The sequence below is a fragment of the Diceros bicornis genome, chromosome 17 (genome assembly GCF_020826845.1).
Source record: "Diceros bicornis minor isolate mBicDic1 chromosome 17, mDicBic1.mat.cur, whole genome shotgun sequence".
NCBI classification, from domain to species: Eukaryota; Metazoa; Chordata; class Mammalia; order Perissodactyla; family Rhinocerotidae; genus Diceros; species Diceros bicornis.
Genome location: NC_080756.1, coordinates 40,660,713 through 40,688,088, shown reverse-complemented (window position 1 = coordinate 40,688,088; position 27,376 = coordinate 40,660,713). Strand labels below are relative to the sequence as shown.

The 27,376-nt window shown below is 37.4% G+C and overlaps 1 protein-coding gene across 1 annotated transcript in view; it reads right to left on the bottom strand.

Moving 5' to 3' along the window:
* Window positions 1-295: 295 nt before the first annotated feature.
* The window catches only part of GYS2 (glycogen synthase 2), a 54,271-nt gene continuing 27,190 nt past the window's right edge, over window positions 296-27,376 (bottom strand). The window contains exons 6-16 of the mRNA XM_058557581.1: window positions 23,933-24,050; window positions 23,626-23,746; window positions 21,107-21,213; window positions 20,138-20,197; window positions 18,357-18,435; window positions 17,456-17,569; window positions 8,558-8,684; window positions 5,448-5,543; window positions 4,154-4,317; window positions 2,910-2,990; window positions 296-549 (exon numbers count right to left, since the gene is read on the bottom strand). Of these exons, the coding sequence (XP_058413564.1) occupies window positions 328-549; window positions 2,910-2,990; window positions 4,154-4,317; window positions 5,448-5,543; window positions 8,558-8,684; window positions 17,456-17,569; window positions 18,357-18,435; window positions 20,138-20,197; window positions 21,107-21,213; window positions 23,626-23,746; window positions 23,933-24,050 (1,289 nt within the window). The 3' untranslated portion in view covers window positions 296-327. The remainder of the gene's footprint in view (window positions 550-2,909; window positions 2,991-4,153; window positions 4,318-5,447; window positions 5,544-8,557; window positions 8,685-17,455; window positions 17,570-18,356; window positions 18,436-20,137; window positions 20,198-21,106; window positions 21,214-23,625; window positions 23,747-23,932; window positions 24,051-27,376) is intronic.

Below are 27,376 nucleotides of genomic sequence, written 5' to 3'. Positions count from 1 at the left end.
AACAGAAAACCAAAACACCAGTAAATGAAAATTCTTATTGCTTATTTAAATTAACCATTTTAAAAACACTTCCAGTATTCCTCCCTGAATTAACACTCTTCCTTATGCCTAAATTTACTGGGGAAAAAGGAGTTGTGGAAAATAACTTGAACTTTATTATAAATTACAAAATTGCCGTTCACTTAATCTCCTCTACTTTTTAGGCAGAGAATAAATTCCACCGTAATAGTTAGAAGAAGACAATGAAATTTGCGGTATTTTCATCTCTTTAAATAATCATTCTTACTATGTTCTTACTAAGTGAGCTGTGTCCAGAAAGTGTGGAATTCAGTTCTTGAATTCACCATGCAGCTTCTTCTTCCTACCATGAACATGACCCAGAGAGAATGGTGACTTGATATTTAACCGATCCCTTTCGGCCTCATCTTCCTCATTGTATCTCTCATCTTCATCTTCATCTTCCACATCACTGCTCTGAGGACTGGAGACCTGAGACCCTGAAGGGGAAGGTGGTACTGAGGAAGGCCTGGGATATTTAAATCCTTCTGTCTGTCAAAGACAAAAATAAGACACAGACATTATAATGACTTCTTGACTTTCAATGATGTAAACACTATTCATGTGCATTTAATAAAAAACATAGTTGGATATATTTTGTGGTCCGTTCAGGGACTATTAACTTTGATTCAGTTTGATTCTGGTACCACCAAGCTCAAGAGAGATTCATTACATAAACAGCTATCCTTTATTAAGCACTGAAATATGCCAGGTGCAGTACACACGTTATCTTATTTAATCTTTGTAACAACTCCGATAAATTTGTTCTTCCCATTTACAAAAGAAAATTGAGAGTTAGAGAGGACAAATGACTTGCCCAAGGTCACACAGCACATAGTGGTAGAGCCAAGATTTGTACCAGGGCAGTCATGACTCCAGAGCCTTTAATCTCAACTGCCATGTTACACTGCTGACATTGTCAGTCTCTGTGTCATCCTTCAGATTTGCTCACTGATGTTGCAGGACATGTGCAGCCTGGATATGCCATGGACGGTCACCACCAGAAAGAATCCTGGAAGCGAAGCCACTTAGCTGACCCTGAAATTCCACCAGTCACTTTTCTTTCAGTTAATGAGCAAATATCACTAGGTTTTGACCAAATTGCCCTTCTACCTAAGATTCACTGAGATAACTCATTTGATAAACACACTAAACACCAGTTATGGGTTAGGCACCATACTGCCACCAAGGAAACAAAGATGACAAACGTGATCCCCTCCCTCTAGGAGTGCTCAGCTTGAATGGGGAGACCAATGTATAAAATTGTTACAGGGGCCGGCCCCATGGCACAGCAGTTAAGTGCACGTGCTCCGCTTCGTTGGCCCGGGATTTGCAGGTTCGGATCCTGGGCACGCACCAATGCACCGCTTGTCAAGCCATGCTGTGGTGGCATCCCATATAAAGTAGAAGAAGATGGGCACAGATGTCAGCCCAGGGCCAATCTTCCTCAGCAAAAAAGAAGAGGATTGGCATCGGATGTTAGCTCAGGGCTGATCTTCCCCACCAAAAAAAATAATAAAAATAAAAAAAAATTGTTACAGCACTTAGTCTGTATTTCAACTATTTTTATACATTATTATTATGTCATATATGTACAGTCATTTTAAGGTTAAGATACTTTACCTTAAAAAAATATAGAAAAAGAGCTGAATCCTGCACTCAAGGACTGGCTCAGAGTAGATGCTCAATACTTCTTAGTTAAATAAGGAGATAAATGGATGACTACAGCTGAATTATCATCAAGTGGAGTGTCTGCCTCTAAATAAGCTAAGCAATTAACTCTGTTAGAATCGTGCAGATTGAGGGATTTACAAAACCCTTTCAGCTTTTCTATGGGCAAATTTTCCCTGGGTTAATTTTCTAGATCTGTTCCTCTAGACATCTGATATAGGTGAAACATAAGTTGTGTTATTAGACAAAATTGTGTATGATAAAAATGACCCCTGATTGGGAAATTACATCTGAACTCAGAGGATCTATGAATACTTGATGAGGATCCATAGCTTTTGGGAATCCCTGAATTGGATGACTCTTGTAATTGGGCATATTCCTGTGGAGACACGGAATCTTATCTGTGGAGATGTACACAAGCTATTGGCTCCCGTGGGACATGGAACAACTGAGCTAAGATGGATCTCATACCCAATGGTATGGGTCTCATCTTTTTGCACCTAAGCTTTCACCTGGTGGGTAGGGGGGCAAAGAAGTTCAGTTCTTGGACCGCTACATAGATTGCTGTAAGGACTAATCCTTCTGAAGAGAAATGCCTGTTGCTGCCCTACTTCAAGCTGTGTTTCCTGCTTATATCCTTCTAGGTGAATCTGATGACCAGTGGCCTAGTCTCAGGAATACAATGTCCAGTTGGACTTTAGAAGACTCCCTGGTGGGCACTGCTGAATGGAACAGAAATGCTCCTCTTGCCCAATTCCTCCTGTGGTGCTTGAATTCACTTTATATTACTCCTGCCAAGTAGTCACCCTATATTAAACACTTCCTCGGATAGCAAATTAACTTCCTGTTAAAGCAGTCCAGTTTAGTTTTGAACAAGTTTCAAAAGAATGGATGTCTAATGGAGCGGTTTTAAGCATCAAGGCAGAGAGAATTTTAATATGGGGGTGCTTCTCCAGTGACATGAATTAGCTGACTGTCTGCTGATCCTATACGTAAGGCTAACTCTGAATCGAGGGCTTTGACTTGATCTGATTTATCAGTTCCTCTATTCTTTGCTTTGATACCACACTATGAAAAAGCATAATAGTTTGTGTACTTCCAAATTAAAAGGCATTGTTAGAACTTATCACAAATAAGAAATTTAGCTTTCAAAACAAATAACCCATACATAAAGTATTTACCGTTGGTGGTGATGTAGGTTCCATATGGAATTTATCTGGAAAAGCTCTGCTTAATGTCAGGTGCCTGGCATGCTGGTAATACTATGACAGAAGACCAATTCACAGGTTAAAAAAAAGATTTATATACCTCAATAACCAAATTATTATATAAAATATTACTCTCCTAGTTATGAAATATATTTTTTAGAAAGTAGCAGCTTTCACCCTAAGTTTGAGAATCAGAAAATAATGACAGTTTATAATGTTATTATTTTTCAATGACTAGGTAAAGAAATACCATAAAATATTGGAGGGAAAAGCCATACTGGCCTCACTGAACACTGAATTGAACACTAAGGTGATTGAAAACACTGGTTTCATTCTACAGAGAAGCAGTACGTCGTGGGGAAAGAGATGGGGCCTGAATAATCAAACAAACTGGATTTAAATCTTGCTTCAGACCTTAAGTAAGAAACATAACTTCTAAAGGCTTTATCATTCTTCTTTCATTATAAAATGAAGACAGGGAAATTAATCATCCAGGAAATGGATGGGCAATATATTGCCCTGGAAAATACATCCAGGGTTGTAAGGAGCACTGGCATTCGCGTGTGTAGATGCTCAGCAAATGGCAGCAACTATCATTTGTCTGGGGAGTTTAACCATATCTAAGCAGATACATTATGTGAAGGCAAAGTCAATTTATTTTTTATTAAATCATTTATTTATTTTATTATAAAATAAATATTTTATTATAAAATAAATATATATAATAAAATCATTATTTTATTAAATATATGAACATCTGGGTATTTATAAACCTTTTGCATGATTGAAAGAAGATATTTACTCTATTTATTTTAAAAAACAATAATATTCCCACTCCCCACTGTAGCTAAGGAATATGATCACATTATCTCTTAGAGTGAAACAAAGTAGGGACTTTTCTCTTGATGTTCCCCTCATCTTCATGAAACATTTCTACAGACCTGTAATGCATCACGTTAAGCATTGACAATAGAATAACTAGTAGATTAGGGCTAGATCCTGATGGATTTGCTATTATGGGCTCAGATTAAAGGGGAAGAATTGAGTTTAGGATATTACAAACTCATATTAAGTAAAAAAAAATACATGAAAACATCATTGAGATTTTAACAATTATGATACTGAGTTGACTTGACAGATTATGACTAGAATCAAGACTTTCGTAGTCCAGTGGGATTTTTAAAGTGGTCCTCTGTGTTGATCACAAACTTGCTTACTCTGCCCAAATATCTCCAATCCAGAAGATCTGAGAGCCTCTCAGTTCGGTTCCTCTGGATAATTCTTTGGCGGCGTGACTGTTTGCAAAATCCATAGAGAAACTTGGTCAGCTGGTTGCAAGAATCATCCGGAGAGCAGAACCGCCTGTCAACAATGTAAATACCTGAAGGGCACAAAAGCCAAGCGTGGGTAAAAGTAGAGCTGAGCTTAGAGCATTTCTTCTCCTGTCCCTTAGGTTCTATCATAGACCATACGCATTATCCACGCCCTGACTCCCCTACTGCCTCTGCTTTATCTTTTCCCTTCCGAGGTTGTGTTTCTTTTGTGATCTCCTTCTAATGGTTTACAACTGTCATCAACACACAGCCAACAAAATGGATCTCACTAAAAAAAAATCTGGCAGTATAGGGATACTCTGGATCACTGATTCTCCTCCGAGCTGCTGACTAACTAGAATCTCAGGGTGAGACCTGGGTATCAGTGCTTTTTAGGCTCCCCGGTGTTCCCACATGCAGCCATGGCTGAGAACCACAGCTCCAGCCTGAGGAAAGAGAACAGTGAGGATGCAACTCTGGAAGACCAGGGAATTGGCAAGGTGTCCGCAGAGAACCCATCCTACTCGAACTCTTCTTGCTGCTAGGCAACATGGACATATAGATGGTGACATGCAAATTCTCCTGTCGTCATTCATTAAACAATGTAAATGAATTTTGCTAACTTGACATGGGGCTTTTAAATAATTACGCCGACCAATATACCATGTACTCTAAGCCCATGGTTATTGTAATCTCACTTCTAGGTAGCAGAGGGCCAAACCAGTTCAGAAAAAAAAAAGATAAAGGGCAAGGTTTGTCCAAGTTTAGCACTTCTTTTGCAGTTTGTCTTTTGGGCAATATATTTAATTTTTTGTGTGTGAGGAAGATTGGCCCTGAGCTAACATCTGTTGCCAATCTTCCTCTTTTTGCTTGAGGAAGATTCTCCCTGAGATGACATCTGTGCCGATCTTCCTCTATTTTGTATTTGGGACGCCTCCGCAGTGTGGCTGGATGAGTGGTGTGTACGTCTGCACCTGAGATTTGAACCCGCCAACCTCCAGCCGCTGAAGCAGAGCAGGCGAACCTAATCATTACGCCACTGGGCCAGATCACATAATTAAATCTACTTTTAATTAAACAAGAAGTATAAACACTAGTTTAATCATCAGGATAGCTTTAGAGTTAGGCTCTATAAAGGCCCTGTGCTTTGGTTAGAGGTCACGTCGCCCTGGATTGGGTTAATGATGAAAAACCTCACCGTATGCAGTCGGATCAGCCACGTGCTCCTGCATGAAACAGCCAAAGCCGGAGAGGTTGGTTGTCACACTGGGGATGCCCATCACAGTGCATTCAGCTGCCAGGGGAAATAGACAAAGGCTTGGCCTCAGACCAGCTTCTATATCCTCTGATGCACGCAGAGGAGAAAAAAAGCCCGAGTCTACCTAATAATAGTGATGTTTACTTTGCGCCAGGCACAGCGCTAAGTTCTATACATGTATTAACTCAGTTAATCTTCTCAAGCACCCTGTGAAGTGAGGCTATTGTTATCCCATTTTACCGATGAAGAAATTGTGGTGCAGAGAGGTTAAATAGCATGCCCAACCTTGAAGCCAGGAGCCCAGCTCCAGAGCTCTTGCGTGGAACTGCTACTCTATGCTGCTTCTCCCTTTCCAGCTGGTTTCGGGTTTTGCTCCATTCTAGGCTTGTGTCTCTAAGTCTTCGGTGGGTTCATGGGGTAGGTAAATATGTTTTGGATATGACCAGCTTCTCCCATCATATGCACCTCCCTTGGCACTAATCCCTTCCACTTTCATAGATGCTCAGCAAACATTTAATCTCTTTTAGTCCTCTCACCTTTTAGTCAAAACCTGTTTTTCCAAAAATATCAGATAGGTCTTGAGAAACGTTACCACTCTCAAGGATGTCTGCATTTCTAACAAAGAATTTATATTTGATTATGGAATTACTCTTGCTTGGCTAGCAGGGATGGGTGGGAAAAAAAGAGATTTCCCCATTACCCATGAAGTGATAGGATTTAAGTAGTGTCCTTTTCTCCTGATCTGTGAGTATTTCTTCCTGGTTTAGCTTAGAGAACAGTGCTTTCCTAATTTTTGAGGGGGTGGTAGAGGAGAGAAAAGTGGGATGGGGATTATCGACCCATTTGAGAATCTGATGAAAACTCTGGAATTCCTTCCCAGAAAAATTCTCATACATATATGTGTGTGTGTGTGTATATATATATATATACACACACACAAAAAAAATTTTGCCTACATTTCTATGGAACTTCACAGATCCTTATTTTTGTTAAATACTCTTTAACACACATGTAGTAAAATGCCAAGTACCCAGGTAAGCTGAATATATGTTCATTGAATGAATAATGAAATAAGTGCTTATGTTCATTGAGTTTTCTCAAAACAAAAAACACAGATTTCAACGAATACTTTCTGGAGTGAATTAGAGTTTGTATCACATAAAACAATTATTTCTTTAAAAGTTAGGGAGTTACCTAATATGCTAACGCCAAACTTATACCACCAGAGATTTCGTTATTTCTGTAACTGTAGGTTAGGTGGGGAGTGGCCAGCTTTCTTTGGTTAATTTAAAACAGAGAATGACTCATTCACTATGGAGTATTTGCCAACCTCTTTTCCCATCTACTTATCTTTTATAACAGCTTTGCTAGCCTTTATCTTAAAACGTTAGATATACATCCTTTTTCATTTCAGGTTAAGTTTAACTTTCTCCTATAAAATGACATTTTGTTGGAAAGTCTGCTGTAAGTTATAGAACACTCTCTTTACTCAATAGAAATGACTTCCCACATTCCCTCAGTCACTCATGCTTTGGTTTTGTGCTTCTGTATGCTTGATACTTCCAGTAGTACATTATGTTACTTACTAGAAACAATAGGAACAAGAGTCAATAACAAAGTGTTAAGTTCATCAGTGAAATGTGTGTTTTATGTATCTTGAAAGACAGATACTCTATTATAAACAATTTAATATAATTATGTGGGCATTTCATAAGTAAGAAGATACCACCTTCACAAAAGTGGAACTGATGCCAATAACGATTTTTAGAACCACAAGAGAGATAGCTGGAGGAATTAGATCAATAACTTTCCTATGTCCTGTTTCAAGAAGGGATAATCCTTTATCTATTTTTCCCAAGAGTTTTCATGTTTTTACAACTGCTGGCAAATTATTCATGGTGCACCTAGAACAACAGAATAGGACCTTATGTCAAAAGCTACAGAGCCCTCATGTCGCTCCTATTGTAAAAATTCCTTTAAAAAATTCCTATTTATTTAGAATTTTTAATTCTATATTTAAATTCTGGAATCAGAATGCAAAGATTTGAAAAGTTCTGTGTCTTTATAATTCAGCCTATGATCTCCCTAATCGTGACTGCTGCTGCCCCTTATTTGGGCAATGATGACATCGAGATGCAGAAGGCAAAACTTATTAATTATAAATAAAAATTTTTCCTAAACCTTTTCTTTTAAAATTGTAAATGGAATTTTTCAAAACTAGGAGGAAAATCTCTGATTACCAATACGAGATGGAAAAGTCATTATTGTATTCTTTGCATTGCATGTATTTAAAAGTATTTGTTTCCTTTTTGATTAAGCATTTCAGTACAAATTGACGGTTCTTGATGCTAATGGCAGCCATGCTAGTTGGAGCCAGAAAAGAAAAATAGACAGTGGATCTGAGAACCCACCATTGTGAAAAACAAGGTGGGGGGAGAGGGGAAGGGGAAGAGGGTCTGAATGCAATATCATTGGGCATAATACCACTGAAATGGCATTTTATCTTAAAAGTACCTCTTTTTGAGAGACAAGAGTGTGAAGAAGATTTTTCACTGTACACGTTTTTATACTATTTGTTTCTCTAACCACGTGAATGTGTTACTATTAAAAATTAAATACATCTATTAATTATTTTAAAAAGAGAATTCTTCTGAAATAAGTTTTAGAGAACAATTTTGCTGGACCATTGTTTCTCATATTTACCAATTTCTGCTTCACATTAATAGAAAGGACTGGTGGAGATAATGAAATATTATATTATAGAACATTCTTTCTGCAGGGATGCAATTAGGCAATAACTCAGATACCCACTAAAATATGCCCAACCACACCCTGGTATACTTACGTAATCTCTGTCTTTATTCTTAGGTCAGGACCTACAAAGCATAAAATTGACCCCAAGGTAGATCCAACTAAAATCAATTTTAAAACAAACTGCAAAATCAAAACCTTAGGATAAATTACATATCAATTTGAATATTACATACATATACATAAAATAAAATATTAATATAATTCAAAACATTCCACAATCTATACATGTCACATACCTGGAGTATAGCCCCATGGTTCATAGTATGATGGAAATACTCCAAGATGACAACCTCGGACAAATTCTTCATAATCCATGGGTAATAAGGGGCTGGTGGAGGAAAGGAACTCTGGGTGCAAAATCACCTAAAAAAGGAAAATTCTAATGAGAAAAAAAAAAGAGAGAAAGAAGAGATTAAAGCAAAAAAATCTCCTACAATTTGGTTATTTCAATACCATAGAATCCTTGTGTTCTAGATTCAGGGGTAAAAAAAGGAGAGAGAGAGGGAGATGAGAAAAAAGAACAAGAAAAAGCCTGGGTGCTTTTTTCTCCTCCCTCCATTCTGTGTAAGAATTGACTCTGTAGACTTACTTTCCCTCAGGTGCTAAGGCCTAGGCTGGAGGATAGTGAGTTAGTGTGCCCATTTTTGTTCTCATGCTAAACTACATCCTCCAACCCAGCCTCTATCAGCAATAAAGTTTTTATTTGGTTCTCTAACTGCTTGCCCCTGTCTTATTTCTCAATTTGTTCCTACCTTGAACAGGAAAGAGAGGAGTTATTTAATGGACTACTCTCACATGCCCCAGGCATGAGTTAGCCAAGTGAAATGGAGCTAAGGGACAGGGAAGATGTTCTAGGAATCTTATCTAGATTAGATCAGACCAGAAGCCCTCACCCATACCACCGTTCTCTCTTACCTGGAGGCAATCGCTTCCTAACCTAACTCCCTGCTTCTGTTCCACTAAGGTCTCTACTCAACACAACAACCAGAGTGAACCTTTAGAAATGTCAGCCACTCCTCTGCTCAAAATCCTCCGGTGGCATCACATTCCACTCAGAGTAAAAGCCAAAGTGTTTACCATGGCCTCTAAGAAGTGGTGTGCTGGTAAATGTTTAAAAGCTGAAAAACTAAAGTATAAATATATATTTGTACCTAAGTTTACTACGCATTTTACTGATACAAAGGATGTGTAGCATACAATTTCCAAATAGTAAAAAATGTACACACAAAAACCTGCACACAGATGTTTATATCAGCTTTAATTTATAATTACTAAAACTTAGAAGCAACCAAGATGTCCTTCAGTAGATGAAGGGATAAATACGCTGTGGTACATCCAGACAATGGAATATTATTCAGTGCTAAAAAGGAATGAGCTATCAAGCCATTAAAAGACATGGCGAAATCTTAAATGTATATTACCAAGTGAAAGAAACCAATCTGAAAAGGTCACATATTGTATGATTCCAACTATATGATATTCTAGAAAAGGCAAAACTATGAAGACAGTAAATTATTAGGGCTTGGTGGGGTAGGGTTGAATAGGCAGAGCAGAGAGGATTTTTAGCGCAGCAAAACTATTCTGTATGAAGCTGTAATAGTGGATACATGTCATTATAAATTTATCAAAACCCATAGAACATACCACACCAAGAGTGAACTCTACTATAAACTATGGATCTTTGGTGATGATGATGTGTCAATGTAGGTTCATCAATTGCAACAAATATACCACTGTGGTGCAAGATGTTGACAATTGGGGAGGCTATGTGTGTCAGGAGGGCGGGGGCTATATGAGAACTCACTGTACTTTTTGCTCAGTTTGCTGTGAACCTAATACCTCACCAAAAAATAAAGTCTATTAAAAATATATACAATCCTCCTTATTGTAAATTCTATATAGTCAAATGCTCCAAAATGCCTTTGTTGATTTTTGCAAAAATCTTGTATTTGTAATCAAGTTGTGGTTTCAATTGATGACTGAATGTAATTCTGACATAAATGTTGATTGATTCCTTTGCTAATGAGTAAAAAAAGTGGAATAGAGAGATACATGTCAGAACTTCAGAGGTTCATAAATTACATGAGTGACTTCTTTGCTGAGTTGGATATTAGCTTTTAAATAACGGAAAAATATTTCCTCATATTTTTGTGCCACTCAATTTTGTGTAATGACTATAGACACAAGACTTTTAAGTTTAATTTGCCTTGCTAATATTTCTCCACCACTTTCTTAAGTCTAGACCATCAATACACAATTAATCAAGCCATGATGTGTGGTGTTCACCTATTTTCCCACTATAAATGAAATACTCCCGCCATGGCCAATTTCAAGCTATCAATGTGATGTCACTGAACTGGAGATGGGAAGAGCAGTAGCACATCATTACAGAGTATTTCCACCACGTGGGTACAATTGCCATAAATAACCTGAAGAGCTAGGTAATAGTAAAGTGTAGTAAACCATTAGGGTGCAATGAGTTTTGAACATTACCTTTCTTTTTAATATGACTGATTTATTTTTAAGTTTGCATAATTTAATTTTAAACAGTGGCTGTGTTTAAACTGGCTCACAAAATTTCTGAAAATTTAACAATTGCCTCTCATGCTCTGGTATGAGCCAGTTCTGAGACTGCACTGTAGTAATGCTCTGCAAAGGCAGAGACAAGAGGGAGCATGGCTATAACTGGAAGGTTGTGAATAGAATAGCTACTTCACTGGTCACCTGGATGAACGAATTCTCCTATTTATTAAAGTTCTTCCTGAACTATGATTAGGCTATCTGTCAGCCTCCCCCACAGCTAAATAGTTATTAAAAATAAAATCTGATTTTAAAGTACTGGGATTACATATATATGCACATTGTTATATTATATTACTATTATATATATATTAGTGCCTTATGAAAGAATAAGAGAGATCCCTAGCCCCTTCTAGCACGTGATGACATAGTGAGAAGGTGCTGTCTATGAACCAGGGAGAGGGTCCTCACCAGATCTCAACCAGGCTGGCAACTTGATCTTGGACTTCCTAGCCTACAGAACCGTGAAAAATAAATGTCTGTTGTTTATAAGCCACCTAGTCTGTAGTCTTTTGCTATAGCAGCCCTAACAGACTAAGACCATCGCCCTCACTAAGATACCCCTCCATTTAACTAGCCTCCCTCCACGGCCACTCCCTCTCATGTGAGACACCCGCCTCACTCCACTCTGGTCTGACCCTCTGCCACAAACTGCTCCCCACTGTGTGGGCTCACCCTGCCCAGCCTCTGACTCCTTTCCCTGGACTTCCACAGCATTCTCTCTCCCTCTTCCAGTGTAGACACTTACCTTGTGTTATCCCACCTCATGGCTTTAGAACTGAATTGTTCAGGAAGGAAAGGGAAAGAGTAAGGGAGAGGAAGAGAAAAGGAAAAAGAAACTGTGTTTTTAACAAGCACACTATACTTTTACTTTTTATTCATGGAATAAGTATATATTCTTCCAAAGAGATTGCTTTGAAAAAAAAATACCCTAATTTGAACATAGAACAATAATGATAACAGTTGAATAATATTTTATTATAAACAATTTTCATATCTATTTCCTCATTTAATCTTAGCAGGATTGTGAGATGGTTAGAATAGACAGTCTCATTGTCCTAATTTTAGAAATAAGGAAACTAAGATTTTATAGGTATTAGTTATATCTCAGGAGATCCATAAATAGGAGATATGTTAAACTTGAGAAATAAAATGGTAAAATGCCCCAACACAGTACCTAAAAATGATGGTTTATTCAGTCACAAGAATCACAAATTGGCAAAGTAAAAATGGATAAAATATTTTCCTCCGTAAAACATGATTTTTGAGTTCCTATTATGTGCAAAGCACTGCACTAGGAAAAGAGACAGAAAACATGGATACTGACTGTGTCTGGGCACCAGCAAATTGGCAGCCCATTATACTGTCTTGGCAAATATCAACAAAGAGGGATTTGAAAGGCATTGTGCCTACTTTGGCATTTCCAAGCTTAGGGAAATTTGTACTCTCCAAAGCCCGTTTTGGAACATGAAAACGTCATGGCTCATTCGTTTTGTTCCCAGCCAAATAGAATGACAGCACAACTAAAATAAGAAAACAGCTGCTCTGGGCCCTAAAACAGCTAATGCAGAAACCCGGAGCGGAGGAAAGGATATGAGAGATCAGCCCAAGGCTAGAGGGAGGCTTACATGAGATCCTGTGTACAAAAGCCCCCAGCAGAGCTCTTGGCTCACAGCAGGCCCTGCACCAGTCGGGAAAAAACAAATAAACAAGCAAAAACCTGTCTGACTGTATTTATCCTCCGTGGGAAGTAAGGTCCCAGGAAGTTAGTTTATGTTCACAGGGCGGCAGCACAGGCTTGAGACCTGAACTCTGCAGTCTAGACTTTTCTTACTATACCCTGCTGTCAAGGCAGGGTCAATGATAAGTTCAAATTTGAAATAATCTGCAATGTTTCCTGAATCAAATGGTCATATTCCTATAAAAAATTTATCAATCCAGTGGAGAGTTAAGAACCACTCTATAGCATTCTATAAATAATACACACAAGACCTGAGTTAGTGTCAAGCCTTTGGGATACTACTAATAAAATAAAATACCTAATTCTGATTTGACCGAAGTTTATCTTAGTGTTTTGAGTGTATATTGTTAGAAAGGGGCTATTCTTTCATTTCTTTGGTGTATGAGTGTGTGTACTTTCTTTATGATCATAATCAATAAATATCTCAAAATATTCATGAGTTTAACTACATAAACATGATTTGTATGAGACAAACTTCCTTTTCCATTCTCTCTACATAAGATATGTGTTTTTATATCTCTGTTCCTTTTCATCTACTTCTTGTTCTGCCTGGTGAGCCCTCTCTCCTTCCTGTCATTTGCACGGTGAATTGCTCATTGATCAAGATCTAGCTAACATATCATCTCTTTTATAAAACACTTCATTAAATCCTGCAGGCAAAGATAAATCCTCTATCTTCTACTCTGGCCAAACTCTGTTCACACTTCTCTTCTAAAAAATATTGAGTACCTATTTTGTACTGGACTAAGTACTAATAAAAGCTAACATTTATTCTGCCAGGGACTGTGCTAAAAGCTGCATCTATTATTTATTTAATCCTCACAACAATTCCATGAGCATGGGGCTATATTATCACTGTTTTACAAATGAGAAGACCCAGGTACAGGTAGACTAAGTAAAGTTAAAAATTGAATAAGTGGGAGAGATTTAAAGTCAGACAGCATAAGTATCATCTTTAAGGACTTGGCATACTGCCTCCTTTATGGATGTGGCAGCCCTGAATTTGCCGATCAGATTTCCTTCAAGAGATCCCAGCCCAGAGACCTTGACTGACGGCCCCAACTGTCTCCCCTCTGGATCCACCACAGCATCTGTAGCCTATAGGACTGGCACAGATGGGTACCAGTGCCCAATGGGTGGTTCTTTTAACGGGCAACTTTTGCTTGGGGAATTCCTATCCCTATTAATAGAAATCCCTATTAAAACCGTCGAATTCAATTGCTCATAGAATAAGGCACTCATCTGCCTGCCAACTTGAAACTGTTTTGGTAGGTGGAAGGTACCCATGAAGGTACAATATAAAGAAAAGATTGTTAAATACAGGAAAATGTTGTATATAGTAACACTGATATATTAACGGGCATCTTTTGTATTAAGAAAGGAAGGATTGTAAAATACTTCTGAATTTGTGTTAGCTGTAGATTGATTATACTGCTGAAAATTATTGCTGTTGTTGTTTTGTTTTTGTGGGCATATGAGCACGTGTGCGTGTGTGTGCGTGTGCGTGTGTGTGCATCTGTGTGTGTGTGTGTGTGTTTTCTTCCATTAACCGACAAGCCATGTTGAGTGGTCCTGGAGCACTGCTTTTCTCCTTTATGAGTCACAACATAGTGTGGCTATGTGTGCATATTTTTACATATGTGCGAGTTTTTATTAATTCTAGTTTTTCATTAAATACACTTGATTTTCTGTAAAAAAAAAAAAAAGCTGACTTCTTTCAAACTGAGCTGCGTCTGCTGTTCTTCCTTCCTTCTTGCTCTCTCTTCACAGTGTCTGACGGCACCTCTCTGCCTGCTCTTGCTTTCAACCTCTTTATCCTTCACAGGCATTTCTGCCAAGAAGTGTTTCCATATCTAATCCCGTCTTGGGGTCTGCTTGTCAGAGGATGAAGACTGAGAAAATATATATGAGATAAAATTGTTGCTCAAAGAACTCCCCGTATCTCTGGCGAAATGGATACGTAAATTAAAAAAATATATACAATTCAATGTGATGATTCCTATAATTGCTGTGGATATAAAGTGTTTTGGGAACACAGATAAAGAAACAATTGTTTTGTCTGGAGTAGGTGAATGTATATTAAGGAAAAGTGCAAGGAAGAGATGACTTTTAGGTTGGATCCCAAAGGACTTGTTAGAATGGCTGAGATAAGGGTGTTTCAGAAGGAGGGAATAACCACAGCAAAGATACAGAGGCATGAAAGTGTTGAATATATTTAGGAAATAAGGTACTTGTCCATTCCTGGGAAATTGCTTCACTGTTATCACACTTTAAAAAAAACAAAAAAAAACATATATCAGCAGAGCATGCTTTGTTCAAAGATTCCAATTTCAAGGGACCTTGGAGCTTTGGTCTTCCCAAGAGCAAGGGAAGCATGAAACCATAGCCAGCCTCATGACCCATCCTTCCTTTTCACCCTGTCACATCCTCCCTCCCATCTGCATTGATTGTACACAACATGTGCCAGGCACGGACAGATCATCAGAGGAAGATCCACAGATTTAGATATGGGTGTGACATCAAAGGTTCTGAGAAAAATAGAAGTCTACAGGGAGGTAAGAGGCTTTCTTGCCCCCAATATTTCTTTTGCAAGAGACAAAAAATTGAGAAGGACCAGTCTAAGATAAACTGCATGAGAATGAGGCCAAGGTAGTGTTGATACACTCTGCAGTGAGGTAAGGCTCTGCGGATCCGATCCCGTTGAAAAACACAAAGGATGGGGCATCCTTAGTGGAGACATTCTTGCATTTCCAGGGAAAAATTTGTAGCCTGACTATTATAGAAGGTGCATTGGGGGTTGACATTTTGGAAATGCAGGAAAACAAATGAGAAAATAAAAATCACCCATAACTCTATGGCACAGGGCAATATACACATATATGTGTGTGTGTGTGTGTGTGTGTGTGTAGAATATGTTTGAAATGAAGGTGTTAACACAGTATGGAACATTTTATATGCAGCCTGTATCATTTAATGCTGTATTACGAGCTTTTCCTGCTATCATGAAAATTTCTCCTGCCTTGATTTCTGAGATATTTTCCTTTCCTAATTCTCTGCTCTTTCTTTCTTTCCCTGACTTTTCATCTCTTAACTCCCTCCTAAATCTTAAGGTTTCCTTAGGCCGACACTTTTCTCCACTTATTTGACCTGGTTTTCCAGCATGGTAGGGTCGCCATTCCCTAGTCTACACTACTGCCCACGCACCGATAGCTCGCTTCACTATTCCCCTTATAAATCCCAGACCTATATTTTCTAAGTGCCTATTAAACATCTCAACTTGAACATCTCACACATAACTTAAACTCAGTCTACCAAAAACTGAACTCAATTTGTGACATGACCCTCCAACCAACTTCTGTTAAAGCATTTCTTTAGTTTTTAGAAAGTATTGGTTAGATACTGAAGCCAGGATATTATTCTTGTGTCTTCCCTCTTTCTCATTCCAGATGTCCGTTGGTCACTAAGTATGATCTTTTCTACGTGCAACCATCTGTCCCATTGTTCCGTCCTCTCTAGCACTTCTGATATGGCCTTTATAAGAGGCCCTCATCATCTCTCAAAAGTACAGGTGTCTCCCTCCACTCTACCTACTCATGCCTATATCAAGGAGTGAATGCAAGATGAGAAATGAATTTAATAATAGACTTTTTTTTTTTTCCTCCAAGAAATCTTGCAGAGAAGAGTAGGGAAGACAGAAACATTTAAAAACATCAAGAGGAGACGGTTAAGGCAAAGTTTGTTTGCTCTTTAATGGGGGCAAGTTTAAGGAATATTTATAGACAGCATCGGAAGGAGCTGGTAAACCTACAGTGTGAGAGAGGGTAGACAGGGCAAGTTTCTTAAGAACGTGGGAGGGAATGAGATCCCAGAACGACCCTTAGAACCTGAAGGAAAAGAAGTAACAATAGGTCAAAATCTGTATTTGAGGCCAGAAAGGAGGGACACTGAAGGAGTTTATAACTCACTGAATTCATCTGCTAAAGGTGAAAGAAAAGGGAAAGTGGGACCTTTGAAAAGATTGATAAAAGCTTATGACGACCTTATCTGGAAGACTGGTGAATGGAAATGAGTGCGGATAAGCAATTATCTGTTTATGTGCTCACCACTGTCCCCCCCACCTAGCCCCGTGCCTGGAACGTAATAGACCCTCAGAAACATCATAGAGATTAAGCTCCAGAGTGGCGGAAACCAGGTCTTATTCATGCAACTAACGCTGTGCCTAGTCATTGTAGAAACTCGAGAGTCAAAGGAATGAATTGGTCTAAGCAACTAGAAGGGTGTGCAGCTATGACATACAACTATCTACTGGGGCTTTGGGGGAAAAAATAAATAAATAAAATTATTAAAAAAAAGAATGAATTGGTCTATAGAAAATTACATAAAAACATCATTAGCCACATTCTCTGAAAGTGGAAGCTTCCCATATTATTCCCTTAAACTAAACTTTATCAGGAAGAAACAAAGACTATTCATGTTAATCTCAGAGATTCATTAATTAAAGTAATTCTTAGAATATATTTGTATCATTAAGAATTAAGTCATTTCCTTATGCTCCCTGACAGTATTGTACAATGAAAATAAATTCTAGAATTATGACTCAAAGCCGTAAATATTATTCAGTTTTCAAGAATGATTTCAAAATAGTCATTATACTTTAATTACCCAAGACAGGAAACATAATTAATTTTCTTTAGAAATATCATTTAAAATATTTCTGATAGATGTTAAAACAAATAAGGGAGGCTTCTAATAAATTCTCAAAAAAATTTATTCTAATCATTTTGAAGTATCCTCCATAAACAATTAGTTCTACCTTGACTCTGTCTGTGCGGCTGTTGAAAAGCCCGATCCGTCTAATAGTGCTGAGGATGGGGTCAGTGGAGTCATCAATCATGTTGTGAGTGGTCACTGGAGGCAAAGACTGTCGCTGGAGTGATAGAGGGAAGAAAATGTCAATTGTGGAAAGAATTAATAAGTGTGACTAATTCCAACAATCGGTCATTGGCAACATGTCATCCAACCTGTGCCTTTAGTCTTCCGAGATGACTAACGCTGATGACTAAGTTTTGTGTATGTTTCAGAGGAGCATAACGGGTTGAAGAACTTCCTTTGGATATTGCGAACACGCGATATTTTTGTTTTTCACCTGCAGCCACTACAAAAAAGGCCTAGACTTCTTTACTGCTTCTGGTACTTATTTGGAATAAGGGTGTCCTGAAATCTTGACTCAAGGTGAGGTATTCTGGATTCTTCCAGCAGGGCTGTCTTCCAGTGCCTAATGCCTCAGGGTTATGACAAGATTTCAGCGTATGCCTAACACAACATGAATTTCTCTTTTTTTGCAGTAATTCCACTTGACTGAGAAACATTCACTTTTTCTGTATCGTGACTCAGAATTCTATGTTTTTTGAAAACTCTAGGAGGTTTTTTGTTGTCATTGCAATATACACAGTTTTTCAATTGGCTATATTGTTTCAGAATGAATTTTTTAAGTGGATACAAAGACAAGTTCCATGAGATTTTAAAAAGGACCCCCAAACACCACTCATGAAAGAGAATATATGAAGTTGTCATTTAGGTGAACACTTAAGAATGAATTTTCTAGCTCTCAGGTTTAAAAATTTCCCAAATTAGCGCATTCCAATAAGTTAAGATATTGATCTAAATTGATGTTAACAATTACGGGAAGTGGTGGGCATTTTTGTCTTTATTACCTGAGTTGAAAAGATGGCTCTTTTCATAATTGTTAGATCATCTCGATCCAAAATCTTGTTCATGTCAGGAATTTCTCCTCTGTGAGGAAAACAATGTTAATAACAAAAACAAAAACAGCTGGCACTAATTCAGTGCTTCCTTTGTGTCAGATGCCATTCTAAGCACTTTAAAAATAAATGTAGAGGCAGCCCTGATGGTCTAGTGGTTAAAGTTCAGCGTGCTCTGCTTGGGCGGTCCAGGTTTGGTTCCTAGGCTCAGAACCAAACCACTCGTCTGTCAGTAGCCAGGCTGTGGTGGTGGCTCACGTAGAAGTACTAGCAGGACCTACAACTAGAATATACAACTATGTACTGGGGCTTTGAGGAGGTAAAAAAGAGAGAGGAAGATTGGAAACAGATGTTAGCTCAGGGCGAATCTTTCCCAGAAAAAGAAAAAGTAAAGCAAAAGTAGTTTCCTGATGGAGCTCTCAGAAAAATTCTTCAAGTGTGAGTAAGTTTGAGAAAAGAACACTTTTGATAGGATAAAAGAAAACTAAATTTATTTTTTTTGTTGTTTTTTGTTATTTGTGAGGAAGATGGGCCCTGAGCTAACATCTGCCAATCCTCCTCTTTTTGCTGAGGAAGACTGGCCCTGGGCTAACATCCGTGCCCATCCTCCTCCACTCTATATGGGACACCACCACAGCATGGCTTGACAAGTGGTGCGCCCGTGTGCGCCCGGTATCCAAACCGGCGAACCCCGGGCCACTGCAGTGGAGCGCTCGCACTGAACCGCTTGCGCCACTGGGCTGGCCCCCTAAATTTATTTTTAAACGGTTAATGTTGACCAGCAAGAGGACACTCTCATCATATGTTGCCTACCCCTCAGTACTATGCTTTAAAGTGGCCATAACTTATCCATCTATAAGTTGATATTTTTACCGGTAAAAAGAAACAACGCACACCTGCCACCATGGATCAGGAGACAGCATAGCTTTTATTTCATATCATAATAAAATCCATATATTTTATATATATTATTATTTTATACTATATTTTAATTTGACTTTACGTTTTATTTTATTTATACATTTATATAAATAATTTAAATTAAATTTATTTAAATTTAAATGAATTTATTTAAATAACTGTTTATTAAGTACAGACGTTAATATTAATTAATATGTTAATAAATAAATATGTTAATTGAATATATAAGTAAATATATACTAAGTCAGTATATATATATATATTTTGTGTGTGTGTGTGAGGAGATCAGCCCTGTGCTAACATCTGCCAATCCTCTTTTTTTGCGGAGGAAGACCCGCCCTGGGCTGACATCCGTGCCCATCTTCCTCCACTTTATATGGGAGGCCATCACAGCATGGCTTGACAAGCAGTGCGTCAATGGGCCCCTGAGATCCAAACCTACGAACCCTGGGCCGCTGCAGCAGAGAGTGAGCACTTAACCGCTTGCACCACGGGGCCGGACCCTAAGTCAGTATCTATTTTGACTTAAAATCTCATGAAAATCTCCCCCAGCTTCAGATTGACATATTAATCCTTAATGAGATTTCCATTGAATTAGAACCTATCTGCATATATAAATATGTTCTCATCTGTACAACATGTCTACAAGTATTCCTCAGATGAAGGATAAAACAAAACCTGCTCACATGATGTAATATATCTTCAAAGGCTATTAATTCCTTTATATTTGCATCAAAATATGGTGTCTAAATTGTTAACTTTGAATAGTGAAGCTCTAGATGTTTGAAATGTTCAGTATTCCAAGCACCTACCTTAACAATGCATCATAGAGTTTCTTTCCAAACTTTTCCTTCACAGAATGTGCAATGTCCCTGTATGAATACAAAGATTTATAATTTACACAGTGTCACAATTTTACATTTTTATTTGCCATGACAATGCTGCTGTTTTGTCAGTGCATTCTTTTTTTTTTTTAATTTCTAGCACTTTTTTTTTTTTAGGAAGATTGGCTCTACGCTAAAATCTGTTGCCAATCTTCCTCTTTTTTTTTTTTTTTTGCTTCTCCAAAGCCCCATTACATAGCTGTGTATCATGATGAGCGGGAAGTCTGCGCAGGATCAGAACCGGTGAACCCCGGGGCGGAAGCGGACTGCGCGAACTGACTCGCTACACCAGCAGGCGCGCCCCGTCAGTGCATTCTTGGAAATTACAGGTCTCTTCTGTATAACCTCTTCTATTATTTCCTATTTGCCAATTTAGCTTGCCAGTTTAGCTTAAAACTTCCAGACTTGAGGCAGCAGAACATGCTGAGCAGCCCAGAGAGTGTAACATTTTTTTGCTTGATGATAATCAGAGGAGGGCAGAGGGCAGAGAGTGGGCGTGGATGGAGGTAAAGCTGTAGCAAGATTGGGAATTCATTGATAATTGTTGAATCTGGGCTCTGGGCGTGTAGGGGGTCATTATATCAATCTCTTTACTTTGGCATATGTTTTTAAATTTCCAGAATAAAAATTAAAAAAAAAATTCAATCTGTCTTCAAAGATTTCTACAGAGGCTTTATCCTCTGTAGGATAAATGGTAGCTCATTTCAAAGTTTTTTATTGTATCAGTTTTATAGGCATTACATAATCTAACACAGTAGCACAATGAGAGAACCAGGTAGTATGTGTGCCATAATAATCCTAAGGAAAAAAAAGTTCAAGGAAATATATCAGAAATCATGCGCGTAAAAAACCCCTTTACACTTATTGCTTGAGAACATTGACAAGCTGTGAGATTACCAGAGCTGTTTTCTCACTGCCTGGCCCTTCAGGGTTTCCACGTTGAAATTATTTGTTTTGGCAGGCATAATGAAAAACACCACCACAGTGACGTCACTTTTATGCATCTAATGAGGGAGAAGAAAACACAACAACGTCAACTACCAGAGATAAAACGTGTGACAGATGGACCTTAAACTTTGAAAAAATAGTGTTTTAAAATAGGTTTAGGTACAAAGAATTCTTACTTGTGATTCACGGAGAAATTATACCCACATTCCTGAGGCTTTTTCAGAAATTTTAATATAAATCTGACTTTCAAATGGTATTTGTCAATTAACAATTTGCAAATTCAGACAAAATATTTTCAAGGCATTGATCATCTAAAATATATAGCAATTGGTATTGATATCACTGTGCTTTTTGGTAGTTAAAAAAGTAACATAAATGTGAGCTAATATGACTAAGCTAAAATTCGTTCTGTAAAATTTCAGATTGGAAAGTTAATGAGGATTTAGTTTTGGTTTATTCTTTTTTTCTAGCTTCTTCACATTGATTTGCACAAATAGATTATTTATGTTTGTCTGTTGAATGTCTTGAGTCTCAGGATGTTGCAGTTTGGTTTTTAGCCTTAGAGCAAAGGAACAAGCATATGCTCAGCACTCTTGGTGTGGCAGGCGCTGTGTTTGGTGCTCTAAATACATAATTTAACCCAATCCATGTAGTAACCTCGCACGATAGATATCACTCTCCTCACTTTACTAATGTTGAAAGAGAGGGACGAGAAGTTCGTTATGAGTCTGAGCTCCTGCAACAGGTTATTGGCAAAGCTGGCACTCAAACTGGTGTTTTTTGACTCTAAAATCTGTGTTTTGTTTTCCTCTTCCTACAAGTATCATTGGTCTAGCATCTCTCAGAAGGAAATGACATATCAAACAGCTGTGGAAATGAAAACATAAACTCACTTAAAACCATGAACAGATGAATGCTCATGTATTCTGGAAATGACTGACTATCTCCTGAGTGTGGGGCACTTTACCATCTAACCTGTGGCCTCTGCACTCTAGGGCTTGACATTCTACTCAAAAAATCCTCAGAAGCCATAGAATAGAAAACTCACTCCAGGAGTAGCCAATGTGCTATTAAAGAATAAAAGTACTTTATGGAAAGAGAATGCCTTCTTTTAACTTCTCCAAGTATTGTAATTATCTTTGATGTCTAGAATAATAGCAATTGGCTTTTTATTCACATCTAAAAATAAAGTGAATATTTAATAAATGTATGGATAAATTGATTAATAATGTCCCTAAACATGATACATGTTTGATATAGTTGTGAGTTCATCTATAAAGCTTGTTGAATAGATACATACTAGGAAATATTGTGAAATGAGATTGTTATTTTTCTGGTCTTTAGTCCTATTTTACAAACTTGGGTTTTTATCAATGTATCACTTTCTTATTAATGTGGTTTAAGTAAATCTTTTAGCATACTTAGTGTAACGTCTGCTCTAAGGCAAGGATAAATCTATTGTCCAAGAAATAAAAATTTAGCTGGAGAGCAGTACAGAGCTTAGGAAAGTTTAGATGGCCTCAGAATCTCAATAAGGTTGAAATTTTACACTCGTTTCCTGTGAGTATTTTACTGTTATTTATTCTATTTTTTTTGTGATAAGATTAGAATATAAGCCAATAGCTTATGCAGTAGCTCTGACATGGTACCATTTTCTATAGTTGCTTCTATTTGCACAGATTTGATTGTTGGATTAATTGAAAACCTATTTTAAGTCCCACTTTCCTGAGCAAAACTTGATTCCACATTGTTGGGAGTGGGAACTTCCTTTCTCCTCCTTCATGTTTCCATGTGGTGGGACATCTCTTAGTTTCACAGTTTGAGAGACTCTCAAGTCTTGGAGAGGAGGCGTGACTCGTGAGTTGGGGGAGGAACAGAGTTCGTGTGTGTCTGCCTTGTTCTACAGAAAGCAACTGCGTGGTTGTCAGCCATGTGGTACGTGTTCCTCAAAGGCCTGCTTTGGTTGGGGAAGGATGGTGATGGCCAGAGCTGCCTGTGATTATACGGCTAAGTCCAATACAAAGATTTAGTATTAGGAAGCCTATTGGTGCCATCTACTGAAGCCACATCTTCTATTATGGTTTTTATCAGTTTTAAAAAAGGTGAAATTTTGTTCCCCACTTGTTTGATTTCTCTATATTTACCTTTCAATTTGATTATAAACTCTTGCAGGGGGGAAAAAGGAATGTTATCATGTCATCTTAAAACATAGCACATAGGACATGATAAGCTTGTGGCTCTCTCAAATAAAATACCTGACAATATAGACAAATACGCAAGTGAACAATGTAGCAATCCTAATATGTAACTTGAAAGACCAAAGCCATTTTTAGAGTAAGGTTGTCATTTTAAGTCTTCAAAAATCATATATTCTTTTGAAAACTATTAAGAAGTCAGAAAGTGCTTTACTTCCCACAGAAGAAAGTCCTCCGATAAAAGCATTGTATCGCATCCTAGAGCTTTCTTACCCTCAGCAGGAAATTTAGCCTGGATAAGGATTCTAGGAGGATGTCAGCTCCTTTGTTTGAATACTCGTACCTCCCAGCAATGAAAAGGAACAAAGTCTTTTCAAGATCAAAGTCCAGATGACTAAAACAAAACAAAACAGTTTCAAATGAAATAAAGTAACAACAACAAAATGTACAAATGAATTTTGTTAAAGTAGGAAGGAGGCTGGGAAAGATAAACATTTATTACGACAATCCTGTTTTCTCTATACCATAGATCCCTAAAACCACATCCTAGATTTTTTTTTCTTAATAAAGGAAAGCATACCCATAGAAATGACCTCGAACAAAATCTTGGATCCTGGCCTTGTACGTGGCATGCAGATTTTGAAACTCATGTACTGCTGAAAATTTTTTAACATTCAAGCCATTTGGAGTGATTACATCTGGAAAGCAAAATAAAGTCATCATGAAAATTCTTTTTTGAGAGAGGGTACCATTGTAGAAAAACAGTGTTTTTAAATCTATAAAGTTAGCTGTCTACTAACATTTCTAGTTTCTGACTACCATAGAATTTAAAATTCATAAAACTTCACAATAAACTGTTGAAATAGGAAATCAAGGGTACCAGACAAAAACACCTGACCAATTGAGTGATTGGTGCAATTGAAACAGTCTAATTAATAGCAAAAATAATGATTATTATAGTTTTCATTTATTGACTGCTTACTGTGTAGCAAGCATTGCTGTAAACACCTCACAATGTAACTTGTAATCCTTGCAACAACCAACGGGAGCGGGTTCTCTTATCTGCATTTTCAGAGGCTGACACTGAGGCAAAGAGTTATTAAGGAATCTGTCCAAGAACACAAGTGTAAGTAAAAGTGGAATCCATGCAATTGGCCCCCATGTGCTGTGTCCTTAACCATGTTGTACACTGAACTACCTCTTGTCATCTTATTTGGACCAAGCATGTGGGCAATGTTCTGTCTATTTGGAAAATTGGAAAGGCAGCCCTTTATTTCTAGTACACAACTGATTCTTTCTGCCCAGAAGACTTTTCTGCTCAGGCGGGAAGACATTTTTTGTTTTCCAGAATATTGGTCTGTGACAAGAAAGATAGAGACTATTCGGAGTACAAGATGAGACCTACCTACTGAGTTGAATACATGGGTTATTGCATTTAGTAGCAGTAAAAACAAAAGTAATAAAAAAAGAAGCTGTGTCAAAAAATTTAGCACATGGCAATGGAGATTTGAGCTAGAATTGTAAGTATGCCAACATTTAGAAGAATATTTTACAGTTCACAGGCTATTCTCTTGAAACAGTTCCACAAGCTCAACCCTGGCTTCTTGGTCATTTGTTGTGACAAAAAAACTGCTGATTTTTATGAGTTTTTACTAAGTAACTGGGCATTTGCCATACTTCTTTACACATCTCGCCGCAGCAGTCAATTTTAGGTTGCCAAGGTTTCCAGTGAAAGCCTTCATGTGGATAATTCCCAGACAAACTGTATAGTGTGATCAGGATAATATGACAATCCCCTCTTACAGTGTATTTATCTTTCTGTAACACTTATATAGGGCTTACTTTGTGCCAGACTCTACTGTATTTGAAAATATTAATTTAATTTTCATAAAATCATATGAAGTAAGTTCTTGTAACTGTCCACATTTTATAAACGAAGAAACTGGCCTGCAGAGAGGTCATTTGCCCAAGATCAAGTAACTGCCAAGTAACAGAGGTAGGACTTAAAACCAAGGCAGCCTAGCTCTGGGGTCTACACCTTCATCCACTGTGTCAGGCAGCTATATTGTCTAAAAAGATATAGAGGGTGAGAATGTATATGAATACCACTTTATTACAAGTTTTAATTTCTCTGAAATTTTCTCATTGCTTCACAAACAATTAAAACTAAAAGACGTGTCTTGAAATTATATGTCTCAGTTTATTAGCCTAAAGAGTTATGTCAATGAGGTCTTCCAATATCCATATTTATAGTGCAGAATAATCTCACACTTAAAGGCTTACATACAGTGGCGTCTATCACTCCAGGAAAAAGAGAGAGAGAGAGAAAGAGAGAGACTTTATTTGTAGCATTTGCCTATTTCCCTAGTGTCAATACTCCCACTATAACTGATTTCAAGCAACTAATGTGAATACAGAGTTGAGACGAGATACGCAGTAATACTATTATACCATTATATAGTATTTCCACCATATAAATGCAGTAGATATAAATAACCTGAATATAGATTATAGTAAAATGTAGTAAAATAATTAAGAAGTGATGTCTTTTGAATATTTAATTTTGTTTCTAGTACAGTATTTAATTAAGCTTATATAATTTAATTTTTAATAAGATCTGTGTTTAGCAACCAACTCACAAATTTCCTGAAATTTAATAATTGGCTCTTGTCAGCCAGTATGAGCTGGTTCCAGCACACCACTGCCTACGTGGCTTAAGACATTAGGTTTAAAAAATGTTTTTATGCCTCATTGATAGATATGGGATCATATGGACACACATAGTGACATAATTAAAATTGTAGCTTTGTCTCTACAGTAAAAATATTTATACAGAATCTAATCATTACACACAGTGTTTGAAAAGATCTTTTCATGTTTGCTGTATTGGTAAGGGTATCTTCAGTTTGTGAGCAGTTCCACTCCATAGTTGGTATTGCTCTGAATTTTATTTTCATTAATTAAATTAGTTATATAAGTATGATTAGTTAGTATATTACCTATACGTAATATACTCACATCATTTAAATTTCAAAAATTCAAAATATATACCCTGAAAAATCTCCCTTCTGCTTCTATCACCCAATTATTTTACTCTCCTTGGAAGCAACATCGATTACTAATGTCATGCCATTGTTCCCAAGTAGAAGATAATATCGGTGTCATCCATCTTTCTGAGGTTAGGTAATGCCAACATAAAGGGAAACTGTTGACTAAAAGATGGTGGTTAGAGTTCATATTAGGGCATTAACACGGACTCAAAGTCAATAATTGCAAAACTGTTAAAAACCATATTAAATGACAAACCACAAACTGAAAAAAAGCAATATTTGACATTTAAGACATAGATATGTGTGTGTATGTGTGTGTGTACAACTCTTAAAAATTGATAAGAAAAAAGACAGATATCCTAATAGAAAAGAAACATGCATAGCTATATAAAGAAGATTAAATACAAATGCCAAACAAACAGGTGAAAATGTTAAAACTCAGTATTCAAAGACAAGTGAATATACTATAACATTTTTTACATATCCAATTGGCAAAGACTAAAAATATAAGAAATTCATTATTGGTAAGAATGTGTGGAAACAGACACTTTGCTATTTTTTTGTTAGCTTTTGCCCTGCCACTGATGATAATGTATATTCTCCAACTGCCTTGGCCTCTTTGCACTGTTTTCTCATCATTCAAAGTCCTGGGCAGGAGCATCTGACTGGCTCATTCTGAATCTCTCATTTGCTTCCTACCTGCTCGGAAACAGGAAAAAAATCACATTTTGTCTTCCTTTGGCTTTCGTGATGGAAGGCAGAGTTCTACCTCCCACTAAGACCACACAATAGGAATTTCCTTAAACAGAGCAAATTCAGAATTTGAGTAGAAAAAAAATCCTTTACAACATGGATGTGTTTTAAATAAGAAAAGAAAGTTGATATTCTTAATAATATATAGTAATCCAGCACTCTGGAATCCCTCTTTTTCCTCTAGGTAATGAAGTAATTCAGTAAAAGAAGAGTATTTTCTA